The 24,271-nt window shown below is 41.6% G+C and overlaps 1 protein-coding gene across 3 annotated transcripts in view; it reads right to left on the bottom strand.

Annotated features, from left to right (window-relative positions):
• Window positions 1–24,271, bottom strand: part of MYH11 (myosin, heavy chain 11, smooth muscle) — a 54,162-nt gene that overhangs the window by 20,170 nt on the left and 9,721 nt on the right. The window contains exons 3-15 of one of the 3 annotated variants that reach the window (XM_010149717.1): window positions 21,123–21,150; window positions 13,099–13,217; window positions 10,135–10,148; window positions 8,907–8,999; window positions 7,920–7,983; window positions 5,510–5,608; window positions 4,371–4,514; window positions 2,154–2,249; window positions 1,689–1,807; window positions 1,369–1,521; window positions 928–1,101; window positions 559–732; window positions 1–64 (exon numbers count right to left, since the gene is read on the bottom strand). The exon at window positions 1–64 is cut by the window's left edge and continues 30 nt beyond it. In XM_010149717.1, the coding sequence (XP_010148019.1) occupies window positions 1–64; window positions 559–732; window positions 928–1,101; window positions 1,369–1,521; window positions 1,689–1,807; window positions 2,154–2,249; window positions 4,371–4,514; window positions 5,510–5,608; window positions 7,920–7,983; window positions 8,907–8,999; window positions 10,135–10,148; window positions 13,099–13,217; window positions 21,123–21,150 (1,341 nt within the window). Of the gene's footprint in view, window positions 65–558; window positions 733–927; window positions 1,102–1,368; window positions 1,522–1,688; window positions 1,808–2,153; window positions 2,250–4,370; window positions 4,515–5,509; window positions 5,609–7,919; window positions 7,984–8,906; window positions 9,000–10,134; window positions 10,149–11,403; window positions 11,425–13,098; window positions 13,218–21,122; window positions 21,151–24,271 lie in introns of all 3 variants that reach the window. The other 2 variants (XM_010149718.1, XM_010149719.1) reach the window with 2 other exon arrangements.

The raw sequence follows: 24,271 nt of genomic DNA, 5'->3' as shown, positions 1-24,271 counted from the left end.
AAGTCACGTTGTCATTTAGCGGATCCATGTTCTTTGTTAGCCAGGCAGTTGCGTTGTAGGTAACCTGCAGGAAACAGTGCTATGTAAAAAATCTGTTCTTGATATAAAAACCTGGAGTGTCCAAGTACACAGGGCACTGTATTAACACAAAATTATACAAATGATAACGTAAAAAGCTTTCTATGGTTGAGAGCCGAGTTTATTATTTATTCTTACATGTGCTAGCATCTGAAAAGCTTTTTGAAGATACATCCATAGCAGGGCACCTGTCCTGCCTTTAAAGCATCTGCTGGCTAGAAGGAAATCCGAATTACTTGGATTTTCAATAATCCTGGTGCTGGTTTTCATGGGAGCTTAGCACAACCATAAATGTTTTGCAAATCTCATTTCATACGTTATGTAGTTAAAGCACTTATATGCATTATTAATTAAATAATGTAATTAAATGTATTTTAAGTAACTAAAGCCATCTCTTATCAGTGTGGGTACTGGACTATTTCTTTTTTACATTTGAGCATCAAAGTTTCCTAAGTCAAAATAGCTCAATCTCTTCAGTACCTTTCCTGCATAGTGCATTATACAGAACTCCGTTTTATCCTTGAGTTGCTTGGGCTTCTGGAATTTGGGATGGTTGCCTTGTTCTTGACACAGTTTCTCCACAAAGGATGTGTCAGTAGCTTTTGGGAACCAGCACTCCTCATCCAGCAGAGCCAGGACACCTGGAGGGTTGGTCTGCAACGTAAGCAGTTTCAGATCAGTATCATCACAGGCAGAGACACAGAAAGAGCACGGCCATCTTCATCCCTTACAAGTCCTCCCAGGTGACAAAAGATCTGAAATGCCTTAAATGGCTTTCTTATTGTACTGATACATAACCCACCCTGACACAACCTATGTAGTATCCCACCTACAGAGATAAAATCTTACTGGTCTTTCAATCAGCTCAATGCAAGGTTGCAGGTCAAGGCCAAAGTCAATGAAATTCCATTCAATGCCCTCTCGCTGGTATTCCTCTTGCTCCAATATAAACATTGTGTGGTTGAAAAGCTGCTGAAGTTTCTCATTAGTGTAATTGATGCACAGCTGCTCGAAGGAATTGATCTGTGAAGAGGAAAAAAGTGAATCCCTAATGTTAGACCTTCAAGAGGGAACATAAATGACAAGATGAAATTTGCTATTTCTTTTTACTTATTACAGTAATTGAAATATAAGGATCCATATTTTTCTAATATAAGGTCTTGAAAATTTACAGTAAGTTCTCAAGTGTTCAATAAACAATTGAGTATCCTGTTCAATAACCAATAAAAAGCAGACCCTGGCTCTAACAGTGAGTCCCCCAGAAGCCCACTTGTGACCCACACTACGTACCTCAAAAATCTCAAACCCAGCAATGTCAAGGATCCCCAAGAAGGAAGCACCTTGTCTTTTTGTTTTGTCGAGAGCTTTGTTTACACGAGCTAGAATCCAACGGAAGAGGCGTTCAAATTGTGCCTTGGCCAAAGCCTCTATGGCAAAGTCCGCCTGAAAAAAACCCCAGAGGAAATTGTAAGTGAAAGAAGAAACCCGATTAGCTACTAGTGTCTCTAGAGATAATAAGACAGAGAGCTGACATTTCCCTTTAGACAAGATGCAAGAAAAAAAGAAGAACAAACAGTTTCAGGAGAGCTGAGCAGAGTGCAAATAGGTACCTGCTCTTTGGTCTGGGCTTTCTGAACAACATCTCGTCCTACTTTGATCCTTGGGGTTAGAATAGATCTTGTGAAATCTGTCACGTTAATCCCCATCAGGTGACACACTTTTTGTGCAGCTAGAATAAAAGAGAGAGATTTTATTTCAGATTGAGTTATCTCTTAGCAGGTCAGTAGGTATGTGAAGTTATTTATCTTCCTTAAAAGCTCCTCTTGCACACACAAGAGGTGTCACTTGTCATAAAAGTATTATTCATGATCCAAGCAGCAAATCCACTGTTCATCAGTGTATGGATTCAGGGTTACGAGAATGAGTAACAATAACTGAGCTGATTTTAAGTATGATATATCTTTTAAATATATATATAGGTAATCACAATTATATAAAAAATACTGTGTGATTACTCAGCTGCTATTTTATTAATTTCTTAATGGTAACTAAATTTGTTAAGTGGCAAATCATACCAGTGTTGTCTGGCATAGAAGCTTGATCAGTGTTTCTCTCCTTCTTGAAGACAATATTACCCAGTTGTAGGACAGATGAAACAACCCTCAGTATAGCTGTAAGAGAAACAGATAATATAAATGAGGAACAGAATGGACACATTTTGAAAGCTCTATTCTCTGCAATAATGAAGATTCGTTCTGTTGCCCGTGGTAGTCTGTATCTCTACAGAAAGAGCTTGGTTTGCTCTAATTACCAGGAGCCTCACATGTGGCACTTCTAAAGCTCCAGTCATGCAAGAACATGTGGATATTTAGTTGTGCAACTAAGATCAAATGTATAAAAAACTCTAAAGGATTAGTGTCAAAGTGCAGAAAAGTAATTGAATAACGTTTGATTACTACAATACATAGAGATTCGATGTTGCCTAACTTCAGGTAGTAAAATCTATGTTGCAGATGAGATTGTACGAATCGAGGGAGTTCTGTTTGTTTGTGGTAAACTTACTCAGGAGAATACTGTCATGATGGGCTTATATTTTAGAGCATGTTCAGACAGCAGTGTAACAACTCCTGTTGTAAGGGAGAAGGCTGCTGTCAACACCAGTACACATGCCCGGGCTGTCGAATGGACCCATCTCCATCAGGAACACCATCTGAATTTACCAAGGCTGGGATTTGCACTGCTGTCCTGCAAGGCAGGACATTTTTTCCCAGCATCCCTCAGCCACTGATGCAGGGGTGGGATGTGCCACCGCCGAAGCGATAGGCTGACGCTGTTTGTGCTACCAGCTGTCACTTGGGAATGGCCCTTTGCATCCACGGCTGCTGCGTGCTGGGGTGCACTGGCTGAAGCCCTGTACTCTCCCCGGAACAGCGAGGGGTAAAAGCTCCACAGGTAGATGTCTGGCAGGCCCACATTTTTCAAGATAGTTTAGTTGTTGGTTCATACTCTTTGTTTTTATTTCTTTTTTATCTGAATCAGTGAATACAAATATGAGCTGTTTGTGCCTGTTCCATTTTTTTCAAAATTAAATCAGAATATTTTCCAATTTTTTCATGCTAGTTGTTGGAAAGTTCTGAAAAAAGGCTTTTTATGGTCATTACTGTTGTTGGAGCTGGCTTGAATTCGGTACTCTGAATATGGTGACTGTTTTATTTGATCCATGTTTAAATTACTGTATAGAGCTGCCCAGTGCATGACCAGTTGTTCTGTTCAACACAAAGATAATTTCTCTTCGGTGATATATACTCTATTTTCCAATATAGGAGGTGATTCTTCAGTATTTCTTTCACTGTGTTTCCAACAAGTGCTGCCAGTTTAAACCTTTGAAGGAGATGGTTTGCAAAGAGTTTTCACTATTGGCTTCAGCTGCTCCCACCAGTACCCACCGCAGCAAAGGGAAAAGGTAGGTCACTGTAGTAACTTTTTTAGGTAGAACTGTCTAACAACAACCTAAAAGCAGTAGATAATAATTAGACCGTCTTGCAAGGTAAGAACAGTCACCCTAATACTCACAAAGCTTCCTGCAGCATCACCCCGTTTAATACAAAGGTGGCAATGATTCCAAGGGGGCTGGTAGTGTTTTGTGTCACAGATCTGTGACAGCGGTTTCAGTGTCTTCACTGCCAGTCTATTGTCAGCCCTGCTATCCTCCCACCAGATTCCCTGGTTCATGTCTTCAGGCACTCTCCTGCCACCAGTGCAGTTGCTTGTTGTTACTGGCTCTGACCATGCTGCTCGTGTTCTGTGATCTTGATCCTGGGTTTAGATCCTGCCTTTATCTTGTGTATTTCCTGAGCACACAGAACTGAGCTCCTGTATTATTCTTAATGTGAGGTAGAAACAAATCTATGCTTGAGAGGTTTCGCCTTGTGAGAGAACCTTCATTCTCTTTCCATGAGACATCTATGGTTTAATGCATCTAATACCTTCTGAGAGGGAGGAAAATCTATGGGCATTCATTCACGGCACACTTAGTAGCTAGGTACAAGCAGTAATAGTTTTACACAGAGGAAAAAAGAGGCAAAGGGGTTAAATAACATGGGTACATTTAGAATCCTCCAGTTGGTGGTTGATGGAAGATCTTAACTTTCTTATATGAATGTAGAACCTTACTTCGTACGCATATTTTGCAAAGTGATTATTCTGGACAAAATTAACGTCTCTGCATTTGCATCGCTATACAGTGTCACTCAGATGTATACCTTGAATACAATCTTGCTAACAGTTCTCACCTATCTGTTCCTCCTCAGTAAAGCCCATAATTGTCATGGCTTCCAAGGTCTCCTGGAACATCTCATCATCTTGTTGAGCAGGAATAGGCACATGTCCATTCGATAGGAATGTGTAATTGTTGAAGCCTTCCAGCAACAGGTCATCTAAAAAGTGAAGAAGAAAGGCTTTACTTAAGTGCGTCAACTTAACACTCTTGGTTCATGAGTTTTCCAATGAAGAACAGGAAAAAAAACAGTGTTTTCACCAAAGGATGGCTTTGCTTGTGTGAGGAGTTGAGGGGTTTGTGGTGCACAAATAGTTTCAAAATAACTCTCCATTTAGCAACCTTGATTGTTTTAAGTTTCCAGTTTTCATTAGTAATTAGGGAATGTCTCTGCACCTCAGTGGAATTTTGCACTCAAATCTGAGCCATTCTTTCCAGAAGTCTTTCATTTAACACAATGTGTAACCTCTCCCAGTGGGGATTCATACGAGGTAATAACAAGAACAGAACCAAGTAAAAACCATAGTGTGCCAGACCAAAAGACTCTTCACCCCTATACTGTGGCCAACAACAGGTTCTTAGGTAAGGAGCATAAAAATTGGAGAATACAGAGTTATCCATTGCTTTATACATGTTTTGGCAACCAGTAATTTAGGGAAAGTTGTCATATTTGAACCATGATGTTCAATGCATGTTATGTCTAATCCTTTTTTCGGATCCACTTACACTTTTCACCTTCTCAACATTCTGAAGCTGTGGGTTTCAGTGTAATAATGTGCTGAGGGAAAGACGTTCTCTGATTTTAAAACCACAATCCAATATTTTTATTGGGAACCCCAATTTCTTTCGTGTCAAAATAATGAGTAACTATTCCCTATTCATCTTCTCTATATCATTCAGGATGGGATCTGAATGGGTTTACATTTCCTGTAAACTGAAACATCCTGTAAACTGCTAACAACCTGGCTCAAACTGGTGGATGTCAATTGATTGAATCTTTCTTGTAATTCACTTGAGAGAATTATTTTCTCTAGCTAAAGAGCTGTTTATTTACAGAAAGGATTGAATGACATACAGTTAAAGAAGTTAGATAAATTACTTAAGTAAGCCATTGTTTGCACAATGGGAGCTAAGAATTGTTTGCAGGAAACTTACTTCTCATTTGTTCAGAAGCTCCAGCAATCAAATAGTAGAAGATGTGAAACGTTCGCTCATCTTTAGCCTGGCGAATAGCACGGGATTTTTCAAGCAAATCTGTTTGTCAAGTGTGTTAAAAAAAACCCCAGTAACATATTTCAGTTGTTCTTTAATCATGCCATCAGTCTCAGGACCATCAACAGCATGGTTGAAATATTTGACACGAGCTTGTCTAACATGAACAAGCATCTAATCCTGTGGTAGGAGCTCTGGTATTGGCATAATTCTCACCATAAGTAGATCAATTTTCTATCTCTTATTGTATGGTAACTGCGGGTAATCATGGTAATAAGCACCAGAATAGACATAAACAGACATTCTGAAATCAGAGGTATAAAAATAGTATGCACAATAGAACACACCCCACGTTTAAAATTAAGTACCAAGATGATTCTTTCAGCATAAGATGGGCTACTAAAAAAAAAAACCCCTCTTGAGGACAGTATTGTAGGTATAAAAGCAATAAAAACAAACTTTATTTATGGTCCATTTTTGTGACTATAACCTACTAAAAAGAAGTTTGCAATAGTGTATTTCAACACCTGGCAGTGATTCACTCTTTAAAAGCTATAGTGCTATAGATAAAACTTTGGTTAAGACCAAGTAATTAAAACCTGATTTTTTTCTAAAGATCACTTGTCAAAATAAGAGCAGAAAGACAAATTGTTTGTTGTTTGATGCTACACTGAAGAGATAAGCTCCTTCTTTATGGCAGCATTTTTCTCTCTCATTCACTGGAGCAAGCAGCTCCTTCTCTATGTAAAGATGAGCAACGTAGCGCTGGGGAATCGAGCATATATTGATTTGTTCACTAGAACATATTGTCTCATAAACATAACCGAGGGAAGAGGCAACAGTACTTGGCAAGCAAAATCAGGCTAAGCTGAATTTCTCTGTAACACTGTATTTTTTTCCCTGCAAAAATACATCGAGGTTACTGATACATAGCTCACTGCTGGGGGGGTGTCATCTGAAACAGCAGGACAGTGTTAACCTCTGGAGCAGACAGGTTCTCTGGAAATCTCTGGCACTTGCTGCCATCTGGGGCATCAGCACCAGCAAAATACTTGCTTCACTTCAGCTGAGTGAGTTTCCAGAATATGTAATTCTGACCATGGCAGTTTAACAAAATATGCAGAGATCAAGGTAATTTCAGACAAGCCGTCCCTTGGTTTGACAGAAGGAGAGGAACTGTAAGGCCTCTGACAACTCTGACCACAGCATGTTCTTTGGCTTTTCTTATCTCTCTTGTCTTGAATGATACAAAGTCTTTTGAGGGGTGGAAGGGAAAGGTATATTACTTCTGTTACAATGACCCTTCAACCCTCCAGCCATGAACTAGAAAGTTGTCATGTTAGGTATCCTATAGACTTCTCCCTTAACAGGTCATCCTCAGTGTTTTCTTGGAATGCCTCTATCCCAGTACAGCATACCTGACCTTTGCTATGCCTAAATGGCAGGGCACGTACAGCCACAGGCTGGGTCGTCTGCACAGCCTGGGAGCCTTCCCTTGCCGAAGCCAGGGTGCACAGGGCTGAGGGAGAGATCGTACCGAGAATCTGGACTACATCCCAGCATGTGGTCAGGACTGGGACAAAGGGCCAAACCTGGCCTTGAAAACAGGGAGGCACACTCAAACTTTGGATAAACTGTAGTGATAATACCAAGTAGGTATTAGAGAGGTTGGTGAAGCACTGGGACAGGTTGCCCAGAGAAGCTGTGGATGCCCCATCCCTGGGAGTGTCCAAGGCCAGGCTGGATGAGGCTTGGAGCAGCCTGGTCTAGTGGAAGGTGTCCCTGCCCATGGCAGGGGGTTGGAACTGGATGGGCTTTAAAGTCCCTTCCAACCCAAACCATTCTGTGATTCTATGATAAGCAATCAGTGGGGTTTTTTTTCCAAAATGCATTTCACATCAGCAGTGAAGTTTTGAAATGTTTTATGCACTGGAAATGTAGACCACAGGGAACCAGAGTGGCCGATGCAGGATCACACCGATACGAAACGCAAGGACCGCATCGCGCTCGAGATCACATGCAATCTTAACCACAAACCAATCTTTTTCCCATTATTGTATTACTGGGACTCTGCTTTTGAAGTCCCCTGCCGCTGCCTTAGGGGTGGTGGTCCATTTTCTGAAGCGTACGTGGGGAATAGCCCACTCTCCCACAGCTGAGGAAACAGACCTGGAAGTGTAAACATGGGAGTAAGGCAAACGGAGAGGCTGGTATTAGCATAAATGGAGCCGCTTCCCTCCATCTTTGTTTATACCAGCCTCAGCAATGTTTGCCTTTCTTAGACATGCCATGGAGCTTGTTTATCTTACTGCTCACCCTAGTAGCTTCCAGTGCAGCCCGCTGAAAAGGATACAAGTCTCTATGTTTGCTCCGACAATGTAGCCTGTCACGTCAAAGTTGATGCGGATGAATTTGCCCTGTGAATGAAAGGAAAATCTAGATTGGGCTGCTCTTGCAGGTTATACCAGGTTTTCCAACATTAGTATTTGGCTTGTTTAGTAAGACAGGTACATCAACCTCTTAAGAATAACATGCTTGATTCCCTCCTGCGGGGACAACCCGTGGAAAAGCCTGAAAGGAAGTGAAGTTCTCTGATACCCTCTCCTCAGAGATTTGCCCCCACATTTTGGTTAGGGACTTAGAAGGAGAAGAGTCCTTGCTACTGGACGAGGTTTTGGAAGCTAGGGTTATGACAACATCTGTTTTCTGCTTTGATTTCCACAAGTTCAGCGAGGGAATAGCGTTGGATCTGCATAACTCCCCCTGCTAAGGTTCATCTGCACGGATCCCTGAACTCTGCAGGAAGAAAGCAGAGGTGGGAATGGAGGATCTGCAGGGAAAACAAGCATCTGCCTGCACTCCCAGAAAAAAGTGTCATCAAATAGTGATAGCCCCCAGCTCACGCCATTCTGATGTGACTCTGTAGGGCTCTTTTTTCTTTTTCTCCTATAGCTTTTAGTTTCATATATTAACCCCTCTTGCCAGCGAACAGTCATGCCTTATGAGGCACGTGCTCAACAGTGGTGCAAAGAAAAAGCATGTACAGCTTTTGTTTGCAAACGTTCGGAAGGTGGATATGCCCTGGAGCAGGAATTCACTCTGGGGGGCAACAACTGCTAAATTGTGGGAGGACAGTGCCAAGTTTGGGCTTGATCTTTAATATTCTGTAAGGCCACATTCCTATTTCAGAGAGGAATTCTAAACTGTTTGCCAGGGATTAGTTTTAAGATGCTTTTTAGAGAGAAGGACTGATGAGGGCCACTGTCTGTACATGGTGTTTTAAAAGATGCTGTGCCTCCTCCCCCCGCCCTCGAGACCCAGCTGGATTTCTCCTACTTACGAATCTGGAGGAGTTGTCATTCTTCACAGTTTTGGCATTTCCAAAAGCTTCAAGAATAGGGTTTGCCTGTAGAAGCTGTTTTTCCAGCTCACCCTAAAATTCATTCAGATGCAGTTAACCCTAAACTTCATAATTACTTAATTGCAACCAACAAATGTACACTGGAGAAAAATGTAAAAGATGGTTTAAGCCTCGGGGGGTTTTTTTCTGGATACTGCACTTCATGTGGATTTGTTTTCATTCGCTGTTAATCTTTGTGTTTACATATTTGTGCAGTTGACTGCTGTCCTGTATACGTGACCCTTTTCCAGCCCTGTAGCCTGTGACAGATCAAAGTTTATTAATCTGCTTAGCATCATGACTGGCCTTTTTAAAAAAAAGGGTCATTCAATGTCAAACACATTTTATCTTTTCCAGTTTAATATAATTTTTAGAAGGGATATTCTTAAAGGAACCTCTAGCTTGTCTTTTTCAAGTTAGTTTATTGAGACCCTTTGCTAGCAAATGACGATGTAATTAGAATAACTTGCCGAGAATCATTTTAATGTAATGCAGCACAAAGCTACAAAGCAGATTTCATCAAGTCTATTAATAATGATCCATGCAAGGCTATTTAGGTTAAATATGGAAATGCATTGATTTATTTCAAACTAGGATAATGAATTCTCATGCAAACACACAAACTTTGTATTATAGTGTTAATTGTGAATGGTAATTGCTAATGAAACACAACATGCAATGAAAGAAGCATGCATTTAATACTTCTATTTCTAAACAAATTAATGACATTGAAAAAAATCCTTTGCTTATGAATACAGCTTTTTGGAACCTCTCATAGGATAGAGCTGAATGAAGTCACTCACTTTCACATTCACTTGTCACCCTGTTCTTTGAGTACTACTCTGCAGTAACATGCATTATTTCAAATAGCTCGGCCCAAAAAGGAAAAGTCCTTGATAAATAATATATCCTTTAAATAATTTTCATTAGAAAATAAGGCAATATTTAGGAAGAATCTAGGGGAAATAATTTGGAAAAGAAAAGTGCTTCCCAATTAGTGTGCAGAACTGGTAACCTTCTTCTAAATGCCATTCCTGAATGTCTTGTAACTTATGTGGCAATGAGGAGAGCTGCCTGAAAAACATTAAAAAGCAAAGGATTGTTAACAAATGGCTAAGCTTATCTGCATGGCCACAGGACAAGAGAATGAGCACCTTCCTGAGAGCACAGATCTTTTGAGAGCTCAGGCATATATCAAGACTGCATTTTGGAAAAAAAATAAAAAATAAAAGCCCCACTAAAAATCCCCCCAGACTTACTACCTAGGAGTTGGAGGAAGAGGGAAGGAAAATTTCCAAACAAGCCAATACAGGAGTCCTAGAAAAAGTAATGGTTTCCTCAAAGTCCCTGGAGTTCCTCTGTACTAAGCAACTCTTTCCAGTTATGTTCTGTAGAGTTATAAACTCCACGATAAGCGCAGGGTGTTGCTGAAATCAGACGGTGACAGCTAAAACAGAGCCTTGTCTGCTAAACTGAGACAGATACCACCTGCTTCTCGTGAGAACTGAACTATGCCATAGACCTGGGGCATAAAACTGTGGCTCCAAATTAACAGCATTGTGTGCAGCTGTACTGAACTCCAGAGTTGCCTATGCCAGCAGGGAATTCTGGTTTTTGCAGAGAGCTTGTCAAATGAAGTACTAAATTAACTAAGGGGCATCACATTGCCATTTGTCATGGCCAACGTGTGAGAGGCAGCAGTCAGAATGGGCAAAAAAAGACCCCATTAAAAAAGAAAAATCCCATTTGCCTCAGGCAGAAATGGAACGAATATGCCAGCAAACCTGCCTATGTTCCCAGAGCGTTGGCATGCTGGTACGGCACCCCACGACACGGGAGGGCCTGTAAGAAACTGCCGTAACGCACCTGCAGACACACGCTGCAGTGAGAATTGCTCTGTTACACATCATAGCAGCAAGCTAACAGCATGCTAACTTTTGCGTCTGTGAACAATTCTCAACAGTTACGCGGGAATGTTGAAAATTGAAAGCAGTATCAACTGGAAAGCATGCAGCCATACAAATCAATCCAACACCGTGAGGTTTAGGAACTATTTCACAACAGTCCTAAAAAGTTCAACCTGAAACACGGAAGGCATTTGGATATTTTCACTCAGAAATCACATTGCTCAATTTCAGGCTGAGTGGCTCTTTCAGGATCGTGGGAAATTTCATTCAAACTATGGCAATTCGAACACACACATATAGAAGAGAGTGATATTTGAAAGATGACCCTGCCTGTGTCAGACCTCATTCTTTACCATGGAGCCTGACACAGTTAGGGGTGATTTGTGAGAGCATTTGGTGCTATTGTTGCTTTTTATCATATCATACAACGTATTTCAACAAAATTTCTCCTAAATTTTCGAGGTGCAACAATAGCATGCAGATCTACACTCAGTGCCTTAAACACACATCAAACAGTCTAAGTTACTCACGTAAGAAAAAGATGGACCTTGCTGTATTGAATAACGTGGTATAAAACAAGTGTCAGTATCATTTCCATTACACAGACATTTTTATTGTTTTTCCTGTATTAAAATAACCAATACACAGTTTCCATGCAAATAAACCAGGAATACAAATCAAAACAGTCTATTGTAGACATACCAAGAGTACAAATACCATTAACATATAGAGAGCATTTTAACTGAAGAAAAAACCTGAAGCGAAGAGATGGGATTTGGATCCAGTCCCAGGTTAGTCTCCCAGGACCAGACAAGGACAGATATTCTTATTGTAAATCTTCATTATTTCTCTGCTGTAGCTGAGGCATTTAGCTATTTCTTATTTTTTAATGACTGAATTTGCAGTGTCAGTAGTCCCAGTCACTGAATTACTAACAGTCAGCACGCTATAGAACAACTTAGACTTTCTCTCAGCTCTCATCTGGTGGATATTTGCCTTCAGGCCTGTCTCGGGGCCAGTTTGATCCTGAGACTCACGTAATTCCCCAGAGCAGTCGGCAGCAACTGCACTTACATGACCATTAGGAATGGCCTTGAAACCACAAGTTCATTTCCCCCCAGCCACCGAGTAACGACCCAGTAGGAAGAAAGAAGTTTGACAAAAGAAAACGATGCCTTTAGTCTTGGACTGTTTCCACTAAATCTGATCACAGATTTCTAGAAAATACTACTGAAAGGGACATCTACTCCCTCACCTGCCCCAAAGCAGCGCCTGCTGTGTTTAAACAACAATTATTTATGGTGGAAGAGGCCAGGCTGCACACCCTGTGCTCTGGAATCCTCTGTCTGCTGGCATACTGGGTAGGCAGGGACAACCACAAGACCCGTGTAGCCATGGGATTTTTACTTTGTCTCCCACTACCCTACTAATTACTCACTCTGGACCCAGTCTTGCATTTGGGACACACTGAAATGTCTTCCTGAATTAAGCCTGTTTTGTCATAAAGGTGAATTGCTACATTTTTTTGCAGAAGTTTGATTAACATTATGAAGTCTGGAAGCGACGTAGGACCTGGAGTTTATCACTGAAAACAGAAAAGGCAGTTGAAAGCCTCAGCCACTCTGATGATCTCTGGGAACTGCACAGGTATACGCTCATATTATGGCTCCGAGCAAGAAAACGAACTTTAGTTGCTAAGGACAGACTACTACAAATTTTGAAGGAACAATGTACCGTAAAAAAATGGTGCAGTTCAAAATTGTTCTCTCTGATAGGGGAGTAAAAGGAAAAGACAAGTTTTATGCAGGCATTCTTTGCTAATTAGTAAGAACACTTGCTTGCTAAGAAAGCCGTTCAAAACTTTGGAAGTTTAAATGCCAGTATATATTTTTGTGATGCAGTTGGACAATATGTTAGTTAAAGGCTTTCCCAAACTTCTTAGTTGCCAGGGCCCAAGGGTAAAATAAGGACCCGAGCCCTTGTAGACTTCAAGGCCTTCATGCTAGGATATAAATAGGTGCTATGCATATGGAAAGCTCTGAATATTTCTCTTCTGGCAAAGTACATTCTGATTTGATGCCTAAGGGGGTGTCAAACAAAAGGTTTTTTCCATAAACATAGAGCTGTGATGTAATTGCGTACTCTTAATATGTCGACTGTTTGGCAAGCCACAGATGTTGACTTGCTCGGTACAGTCCTAGCAGGCTGGAAGAGGAGTTGAGTACGGAGGAGCTCACTTACAGTGATGGTGGTGTCCTTTTTGCCCTTATGTGATGAAGCAACAACAGCCAGGTATTGAATGACCTTTTTGGTATTTTCTGTCTTGCCAGCGCCAGATTCACCTCTGAGGGAAAGAAAATAGCACAAAAGAAGGTAGGTAACTAGTGGACTCCTTCTGCCATGTGATGTATTTAGCGTGTAAAAACAGGACTGGAAACTGCCCAGCTCAGTATTTACCCAGAACACCATCTCTCCAAATCCACCTGACTTCAGCGTGCAAAGAATGTGTTATCAGAGCTCTCTCTCCATCCTGGTAGTATTTTGACTGGATATTGGGCCATTTAAGGCAATTCTAAAACATGATGCATTTTTGAACAGCAGTTCATCTTGCTTTGGCAGCATCTGAACATTTATAAGAAGCGGAGTTGGCAGGGAGTCTGCTTGTATTTTAAGACCAAAAAATACATCGTTAACTATGATGTGGTACAGCAGTAAGAAAAAACAGCAGCAGCATTACAATAGTTTTCTCTTCTGAAACACTGGCATTAAAGTTGACCAACAGCTTGCATCGGTGCTGGAGAATAAGGTGATGTTTAAACACGTTCAGTGGGACCAGAGCCGGGGCTGCCTGCAGGGTCCCTGCGAGCCAGGCAGTAAGGGACATCTCGTGTGAGGAGATGTCTGACCAGCCGAATCGCCATCCCAGCTGTGCTCTGTGCGGTGTCCCTTGGGAAGCAGGAAGGCGGTGGTAACTTTTTACCTCCTGGGAGGACTTCCAGGATAAGTTTATTTACAACTCTGAAGCCCTCTCTTAAAGTAAAATACTGGTTTTCAAAGTACACGTACAAGGGCCAGATTTACAGTTTTTTCTCAGAAGAACATTTCCAGCCCACTTTTCCCTCTCTGAGTGTCACATTACATCATCTCACATCTTCGAGATACCTTTGGCTCTGATGATTATATAGATGAAAATGTCTTTATACTGTCCTGTCTCAGCAATCAAAAAGGGCATTAAAGTGGATGTGGGTGTAATAAATAATAAGTTCTTTCAACTGTATCAAGCTAGTGCCGTGAGGAGGGCAACAGTCCAAATGTAAGTCGGACCTCTTTGTCTTTGGATTTAAATTAAAAAGGATTTAAAAATAAAAAGAACAATACATTCAAAAATCCCATGGATATTTGTCAACTCTTTTGAAACTGGAACTATTTAGCTGGATCCATTGCAGTTCTGCTTCTTTTCCTAATTAGGAAATATAGGAGTTAATTTTCCCTACCAAGGGACCAGTGATAAATGGACATAAAAAATATGACTAAGTGCTGGGCAGAACTTTCAAGACGGGATGACATTGATGTAAACCTTAGGAAACCAGAAACAATTCCTGCCTGAGGTACAACATGATGGGAAGTGTTTCTGCTGGCTTTTGGAGTTTTAACCAGAAATAATTGAGATGAATATGTTCCTTTTCACAAGGCCTGGGTTAATTCGCACAATTTAGAGGTTGGATTCATCTCTGCCTGGGCTTCAGTGCTAAAACATTTCCATGTTTTATTGATAAAAATTAAGTGTCCTGGGAACAATTCCAAACCAAGCACACTAATTTGAAGGCATATGCAGACAAAGTTTTCAAATAAATCTACCTTACAACTTTGTTTCTTTGGGAAAAAAAAACCAAAACCAACCTCAAAACCCAAAAACCTTTCTTCAAACAAACCCCAGGCTTTGAACTATCCCATTTACGAAAGGTTATTTGTAGTTTATCACTACATGAATTGCATTTCCTTTCTCCCAGGGCAACAGTGCCCATCATTTGGCTTTCCCCTGAATCCCTGTGAGTATTACCATATATGGCATCATTTTACTTGTAATTATCCTACCATACTGTAATGCTGAAGTTACTTAACATTTTGTTCTGTGCTTTCATCCTTAACTCTTTGCTCCTGCACAGGCTGAGGGGTTTCCTATTTTCTGCAGGCAGACTTTGAGGCTTTAACTTCCTTTTGAAGTGGATAATAAAAAGTTCTTCAACATGAAATGGAAAACGGACAGGATCTCAACAGCTACAAGTAGGAAAAAAATCTCTAAGTAATGAAGAATAATGTCCATAGCTGATGAATACATCTAATTTTTCAACACATCAGATCATTTTTCAATGTCCATGACAGTAGACAGGTCTGATAGACATGTATCCATCAAACAACATTACTCTGAAGGATGCATCACAGCTGTATAACAACATCTAGAATCCATCTCAGTGATAAAATACCATGTGTTCAAGAACTGCTGAGGAGGAATGGCTAGATCAGGTTCAATGCCTCTAAGCATCAAGAAGCTTACAGGGGGAAAGACCCAGAAGGAGGAAAGCATGTGAATCTCTTAGTTCTCTCCACAGGTGGATGAAATTCTTCCTAGAACTATAGAGCTGCAACAGAATTGGTCATGCCATTTTTTCTCCCTGCATCTGCCTTCAAGTACCATTATTTCTGGGGTGACAGAAACAACTTTTATTGCGAGGTGGTATGAGGAATCCTACCGGTTTTAAAATCTATGTGCTCTTTTGAGCTCAGTGACTGAATTTTTCAAGATGGGTCTGTTTCTTACAAGCATCTTTCAGCAGTTTTGGCATGGACCATATGCAGCGGGGTTCATCCCAGGAGGCATCTGCTCCTCTCTTCTGTGTGCCCGTTTTCCTCAGTCTTTACCCCTAAATTATGTTCCAAAGTGGGAGTTCACCATATAACAGCTGTTACCACTGTCCTAATCATGATCTTTTTGGGATAATTTGTTTAATTGAAGCATCTCAAATCATTCTTGTTGCCCACCATACATAGAGGCAACACATCTACTGCCAGTGCTGTTCTTTGCACCCAGCTCAGATGGTCAACACAAAAAAAGCAGATCAGTAGCAGGTCCCGCTGCACAGTTCTGATCAGCCCAACAGCAGTACTTAATCTACTTCCCATACATGTTTTTTTCCTATGAAACTCCTTGGGGTTCCCAGAGCAAAAAGATCCACTAGGCTTTCAGGCTTGCTTTGTTAAAAACACCACTCTCGCATTGTGAGGCACCGTTAAATTTATTCTTCTCTCACTTACTGCCAGGCATTTTTTAATGAACTCAGTACAGGATGTAAAGCACACAAGCTGACATACATAGTATTCAGCTATAACAGAATTTTTTGCACCACATGAACTCCTCTGTGACTCCATTGCTGTCACCTTAAATGAAAATTATCTCAGTTAGAATAAGTTTCCAAATCAGAGAAGGTGAGACTAGCAAGTTGGCCCCACTGTTGTGGGCTGAGCCTGTGGTGTAGCTAGGACTCTTGTACGTTTGGGAAGAGCTGGGAAAAATCAGTTTTAAGAGTGTATTTTTTTGTTGGGAATCTGAAAGCTTTCTATAATAATATTATGATATAAGACTTAGCTTAATTCCACTTTTGGAAACATCTAAGAAGTAACAGCAGAGTTTATTTTCAGCATTTGTTTCAGTGAGCAATGAACCACACAAATTGACCGTTCACACATCTCTTAATCTGGCTACGCTGGCACTGCGGGAAGCCTCTGCGCGCAGAGCAGTCAGCGAGGTGCTCCAAATCACATTAGGGCTTGGCAGGCTCCATCCTGCCGTATGAGATACGCAAAGATAATAAAAATCTTTGTCCTTGACCAGCTGTACCCCCCTAGAGACCTGGGTCTGAAGCCAGCCCACTGATCCTACCAGTTTACTTATAACAAGATTCCCCCAAGACACGGAGCTGGTCCCTCACCAAGCTCCACCCCAGGGTCTAAAGCAGCACAAGATAGCTGTGTGGGAGCAGAGCCAGGCAACGCTGCCAGCTCCAGCCTTTCCAATTTAGTGAGCTGGGAAAGCAACAAGTTTAGCTCCCTTGTGGAGGAGTCTTCTGATTAACGGGATTTTGCAGTTTGGAGGATATTGTGGATTATCTGCTTGTCAACACGAGTCAGGGGAAAAGATGGGCTGAGGTCCCGTGGCTGGGTGAGGCTCTAGAGAGTCTGCCCAGAAAGAGAAAGGGGAGGAAGGGGAAAGGGCAGGGTGGCCACTGCCTCACCCAGTATTTTGTCTTTTACTGTATTGAATTACGTGGGAATAGCACCCTGCTGCCATGTTTTGATAGAAACTATTCAAACTAAATGTATGTGTAAAAAAAAGTAAAAGGTAACAAAAAACTATTTGACAATAGAATGTTTAACAAGGCTTTTTTTCCACAGTCTTCACATCACCCCAAACATCCCGAGTTTTGATCATACTTTTTTCTCATTCATTTAAGATGGTACCTCGTTTAGCTGAAGCTTGTGCACAGTCCTTTTAGCCACATCTGCTTTGTAGAAAATACCCTACCTACTCTTTTCAGTGGCTAAAATATGCAAGTTCCACCTTGCACCTGTGGAACTTTAGTAAAAGAGCTTTTGGAAACTCCAGAAGAATCTACTTATATCTGTAAAAACTGAACAACTGAAAGGTCAGAAATCTCCTTTGAGGGCTGGTGCCTTTACCTACATTAGAAGAAGCTTGAAAAGTCACAAGCCTGTTCACCGGCCATTGCTTAGTCCAATTCACCCTTAGCTGCTGATGCACCAAGGTTGCTCCCGTCTCTGAGTAACTGAACAGACTTCTTGGGATTTTTCCTTCGGCAGGATCTCATGTGCTGGTTAACACAGACCAGCGCGGTCTTTGCAAGACTGCATACAGAATATTGCATGGCAAACTCCCGTGTCAAAGAAGAAAGACTGCAGTGGGGGATGCCTGAGTGCAGGCAGGTGTTTCAGGGAATCCAAATAGCCAGGCAGAGCAGAGGAGGCTGCCCAGAACAGTACAGGGATCAAAACACAAGGGTGGAAAAGTCTTCACTCCCTTAATTTTCAGGCACGTAAAATAATAGTATTTCCTACTCTTAATGCAGCATTATGTATTGTATATTCATTATCTACATTATATTAGGTTAGGTTACAATATAATAATGCAGCCACAGATATATTAGCAAACAAAGCCATGGTATAATGTTTCTTATGTTCCAGAGAGGCAGCTTGTAAATGTGCCTGATAGGATGTGGGGGTTTAAGGCTGGCTGTAAAGTGGCAGAGAGCAACTGTCAGGGCGTGACATGAGAGGATGTGCAGTGATGCTGCCCATGGGAAAGGGCCAACAGCGGAAAGGATGTGTGCAGAAAGCGTGCCCATGGGAAAGAGCCAACAGCAGAAGGGAGAGGAGAGTAGCTCAAAGGCAGTATGTGTGTAGTCATAAGAAAATGTAGAGGAAATCATGAAATCTAGGAAAGATGGGAATTCTGAGGAAGCATTAGAACACATGAGCGTTAAAGACAGATGGAGCATTTTACACATACCACAGTTAATCACACAAAGGGTAGGGATTGGGAAACAATGCAGACAACACTTAACTGCATGATGCTAGGTTCAAGGAGCTGAGGGTGATGTCTGGAGAACGGGTGTGTTTATACTTAGAAGCACGGAATCACTCCTAGCTCTTAGATCTGTTCACCCTGCCTGTGCCCCAGCTGCATGTCAGGTAAGTCCCAGGCACTCGACATCCCACCAGGTTTCCAGGTGAGCCTTACTACCCCGGGAATAATTTTGCAGAAGTACAAAGCACAGCACACAGCCTATTTTAAAACGAAGCGCACAATTTCTGCTCGCATTTGGCCCTGGTTGAACTCCCATAAGACGAATAGCAAAAAGGGGGACATAGGTACCAGTAAGCTGAAGAATGCAGGAGTCTACACTGCAGCATCGCTAAACATGAGGGAGTTTCTGGCAGCGCCCACCGCTACTTACATATGAATCCTTACAGCTACATTTTTTGCAATTTAGGTGCCAGGCCTTGGAAAGTTTGAGTCTGTAGCTGTTTAAAGAAAAGATCCGCACTTGGTCAATGCCATGAAGTCTTCAGTTATTGGTACGTATTTTAGGCAAAAAGATAATTTCTTGGAATTTTTAGCAGTTCTATAAAATGATGCAAATTGCTTCTGCTTGACAGCTGCCCAGCTGAAACCCAAGTGAACTTTCTTCTTTCTGTACAGCCAAATAAGGCCAACAAGGATGATAAGCCAGTGGTGGTTAAAGTTGTGTATATCGGTTTTAGGTTGACTAATTTTTTTGGTTTCAAAGACATGTGTGGGGACTATTTAAGCTATGGGTCAGGATGCCCATCCAACATACCGCAGTTACTCTAAATGTCTGGATGAATTGCTCACTGTAGCTCTTCTCAAAATGGCAAAGCCATTTCATTCTCTCTGGTTTATGTATTACTGGTGTGAAACACCTGATGTTTCCAGCTTAGCTGGCCAGGTGAAAAAAAGGTATTTTCAGTATATGGTAGATGTCAGAAGTGGATCCTTTAATGGGTTTTCATGAACAAAAAGGCATAGATTTGCAAAACAAATCCCCTTACTTAAAAATTCTAATAGTCCAAAGTTAAAAGAATATCTGAAGATTTACTAATGAAAAGTAAACTAAAGTACAGGAACAGAGGGAGGAAATGCATATCATAAATTAGTCTTCATTACCAAGACATGTTTCATCCTGGGAGGAATGTGATGGTCAATTTTTATTTCATCACTGCAGCAATTTTAGATTGCTTTTTGGAATTAATGCTTTTTTGGACAGATTCTTGATTGATGTACTTGTGTGTGATGAAATGTTGTTGCAACAGAGGTCAGAGCTATGCCAGCCCTTATGGTACCAAATGCAGCTTTTTCTTAGGTGATGAATTTATTCCAGTCAGCAGTGGCACTCACAAGTAACTGTACGGCTGGTGATCAGTAGCAATGCTTTTTAAAAACTGTAGTATAAATATATATTCAGTCAGCCAGTAGCCATATTTTCACACATAACCTAAAACCAGTTCAGTTTGGGACTACGTTTATTTACAATGCTTGGCAGACTACAGCCTCATTGCATGAACCTGCTATAAATATGCATGCCATCTTCTGCAAACAATAATTAATATTGACATAAAATCAAATCCTATCTTTGATCAGGAAAACTGGAAGATGCCTAATACAACAAACACAATATTAAGTCAAAAGCATCCTTGATGGCATTCGAGTAATAAAACCAAGTAACTAGCAAAAGAGGAATGGAGAAGTGGTCAAAAGTGAAGGTCAAATAGGAGATCCCTGTCCAGTTCAACAGTCTGAGTGTTTTGCATAATAGGTAGGAATGACAAACCAACAAGATTTTGTGGAGTAGCAAGTTGTGCATTGCAAAGCTTATTGCAATAAAAAGTCACTGCCTGACCCAAAATATGACAGCTGAACCCCCCACGCTGGTGCTGTCTGAGCACTGGTGGGTCAAAACTCAGCAAGCTGGCACACATAAAAATGGGAGTTCAGAACAGGGCTGGCTCAGGTGGAATTTCACTATTGCCTAAACCCATTACGCAGCGACAGCTGAAAGGTCCAACGCAGGCTGTGCTGCTGAGCCCTCAGCCAACACGCCCTGCCTCTCGCACGGGCTCCAGGGGAGCACTGCCAGCAGGGAGGTACCGAACCTGCCCCGTTCCAGCCACAGTGTATGCAAACAGCAAGCCCAACAGCACCGGCGTAAAAGATCTCACTTTTCTACGATGACAACTGAATGAGGAAGTCATGGGGAGTTACCAACAGCTGAAAATGAAAAGCAGTTCCATAAAGATCCAGGATGCTCTGTGTTCCTCACTTCTCTCAGTTCCTCAGCTTCTTCCAGGAAACTCTTAAAATCCCCTGTTCTCTCCACACATACAGTTTTGCAACCACCCTCCCTGGTTGTTGATTGTAAACTCTTAAATCCCCCAATTCAGAAAGCCAATTTAAAGAAATAATTCTGTGCATTAAAGACTTCCTGCTGCACTGACACTTACTTTTTATTTTATCAGCAGGTAAATCTACTGGGACTGGAGTTCAAGCTTACCAAAGGTGAGGAGAATATGTCGGTTCCATCAGAATTTGAATCAGTTTTAAATAAAGACAGACATTGTAACACTGAGATATACCAAAATAGATTTGTTTACTTACGTGCACAGGATAGACTGGTCTTCTCGATCTGTGAATAAAGGAAAAAATTCATTGGTTAGGGAAAATGGCTATGTCCTGACAGAAGCCCTTATATTTATAAGGATTTATGTTGAACAGCCTAGACCTTCCAAAATCTGTCAATCCATGATTAGTCAAAAGTACTGGGTTCACATCTTATTTAATTTGCCCTTCCATTTAAGTAAGCATCTCTAATGGAAATATTTTGTACAAAAAACGAACAAAAGGTTAAGAGTTCAAAAATATTTTTTTGTAAATTCCATTAGAGATGAACTGTAACGAGGACAGCAAAAAGATCAGGCTCTCTATAAGAAGATTATAACTGAAAATTTCAAACCTGAAACTCAGGTTTTTATGATGCTTATGAAGTATGGCTAGCAGCCCACTTGAGACAAAGTCTGGACAGATAAGGCATCAAAGACTAAAATACTTTAAGCTGGTCATGGAAAGATTTACATTTTGAAAGCAGAGCAGTTCAAATACCTGGATAATGTACTGTTATTTCAGACTGAGACACAACTTTTATCAAGAGGACAAGTAATTTATCTGAGATGTCCTCCAAAGAATAAGATAAAACAAGATACTTCACGTATTTTGCAAGAGCGTGTCAACATGTACATAAGTATTTGTGCTTTTTACTATGAGCAGGACCATGAAACACTTTGTGGATCAAACTTTGTCAAAAAGGTGGACCAAAATCTCCATTTCTACTGCGTGAGGCATGTAAGAGGTTTCTGCGCAGGAGAGCCCAGTACACTCCAATGCTGCAGCAGGGTTTGGGATTGCAGCCTAGCTCCATGCCCTCCTCTCGCAGCACTCCTCCCTGCTTACGCTTCTGGAGTCGCTTTCTCTTTGACTTCCGAACTTCCACACAATTTTCTACCAAAAGGCTGGTCTCAGGCTAAGATCTCTGGGCTGTGATAGATAGTGAACACCCACCGAGGTTTCATCATGTGCTCCACAACACTGAACTATTTTGTAAGGCTCCACTGAAGCAAGACTTCCAGAAAAATCTGTGGGAATGGGAGGTTTCATCATTTGCCCTCTACGTAAAGACGCATGACTGGCGTGTTTGCTGTGATCAGTCCTGAAGTAGAACAGTTTTTTTCACTGTGGCAATTGTCAAATGTTGGGACAGTTTGCCTGGAAAGTTGCGGTATCTCCACCTTTGGAGCTATTTGGAAGTAGACTTGACCAAGGCCCTGAGCAGCCGGGCCCGGTTGCCCCTTCTTTGAGCAAGGCTGTCGCAGTCTGCCTTGTATACCGACTGCAGAAAAATCTGACTGAGGAAAGTAAATTCCCAGGCAGGTCAAAAAGTGTGCAAGCTTTACAAATCTGAGACTTGAGTCAGGAAATCAGGGCAGAAGCAAGCGTTTCTGTATGGTCTGGCATTATTTATCAGATGCAGATCTGCATTAGCCCGGTGGATCGAGTGGTCAGAGGTCAAGACGTGAACCCCTTTCTCCTTTTATTCAGGGTGTGGGGTGACTTGCAGGGCTACCTACCTGATTGCTTGCCCCTGTTGCTGACCCTGTGTGCAATAAATACCGTGAGATAAACAGGCTTTCTGTACTGTGTAAAGATAATGGAGATAAATTCAAGCTATTAAGCTTGAGAGTTGTAATTGCTGCCTGGACCACAGCCAGCGTAGGAAAAGAGGAATCTGCTACGGCTTAGATTGATAGGAAACAACTGATTTACTTGCAGTTCCTCAATAACTATAACATGAACTGCTTTACTGATCACTCACACAGCAAATAGTGTCGCTTAACTGCTTTATTCAGTAAGTTGATGCAAAATGACTCGTTACATTTCTATTGGAGATATTTGTCAGCAATCAGCGCAGCAGGACCCTTCCACACAAACATCTGGGAGGAGAGGAGCTGTGAGCCATGTTTATTTTTCACTGCGGGATACTGAGCTAGGCTTTCTTTTAAGTTAAAAAAAGTGAGAACACGGTAGAATTTTTTCTAAAAATACTCTGTTGTGTAAATAGAAACCATGGGCGTATATTGATATTGCATCCCAAACCCCTAAGTACCATAAAGAAAATAAAAGTCACTCCTGGATACAGAGCTGCCAGTGGAATTTATGAGCTCAGGGAACATTACAAAAAGCTGGTCTCCTCCAAGTCAAGTATTTTCTCGCTACTCTTTGCTGCCCATTGCTCCCCAGAAAGTGAAACCCCCCTCCTGAAGGTATCTCATGACCTGCCCACCACAGGGGTTTGCGTGAGCGCATGCGTATGGGCAGCTCTGCGGCAACGCTAGCGCAGAAGGATGAGGAAGGTCTGAAGTCGCACCAAGTGCCCTCTGGGCTAGAGAACAGGCTGTGCAAGCCAAGCCTGAGTTACTGAATTCGTTTGGAACCGATCAGCCTAGCCCCTCATGCAGGTACAGGTTGAAATGGGAGTAGGAGGGAAATGGAGGGAACAGCAGGTCTTTGGTCCTGGAAGGACTCAAACTGGAGGCAGTGATTGCTGGGTGGTTTCTGGCTCTCCACGGATGCCTTCTGGAGATTTGCCTGTTCTCTGAGGGTAAACAAGCCCACAATATTCATGCAAGCTTCTCTCTTGGTCACTGGACTTATCCCCATCAAACTTCCCTTGTGTTTGGCAGCCATAGGAAGTCCTGAAGCTTTCAGCCCTGCATAGCTGAACTGGGCAGCCTGTCCTGCGAGACCTCCTGTCCTGTGCACATTCATGAAGGGAAAATCCCAGATGCTACTCCATTTCCTTCAGCAGTTTCAACAAATTGCAAAGGTAAGGATGAAACATAGCAGGAGATCTAATCCTACTCTGTTATGACTTGAGCTGCAGACACTGGTCTCATTTACTTTCAAGGACTGTTCTCTTCTATTGCTCCTGCTTCTGTTGCGGAATATTTTATTCCATATAGAAAGGACTGTGCCCTATTTTGAGAGTCTGCAAATTTATGTGGGTAGATCTGTCAGAAGAGAATGACTTGCATGAATAAAACTCCTTAAACATAATTCCTGGGGCTTAAAAAATAACAAAATATGTGTTCTCCTTGTGATAGCTTTTTGGTGAATGCCTTTTCAAAAATCTGACACCTCCTGGAAGACTATCGTATCCACCCCCTATATGTCTATATAGATGTTTTGGACTTTTA

This window comes from Eurypyga helias, unplaced genomic scaffold (genome assembly GCF_000690775.1).
Source record: "Eurypyga helias isolate BGI_N326 unplaced genomic scaffold, ASM69077v1 scaffold9714, whole genome shotgun sequence".
Classification (NCBI taxonomy): Eukaryota; Metazoa; Chordata; class Aves; order Eurypygiformes; family Eurypygidae; genus Eurypyga; species Eurypyga helias.
This window is presented reverse-complemented; position numbering and strand designations above follow the sequence as displayed.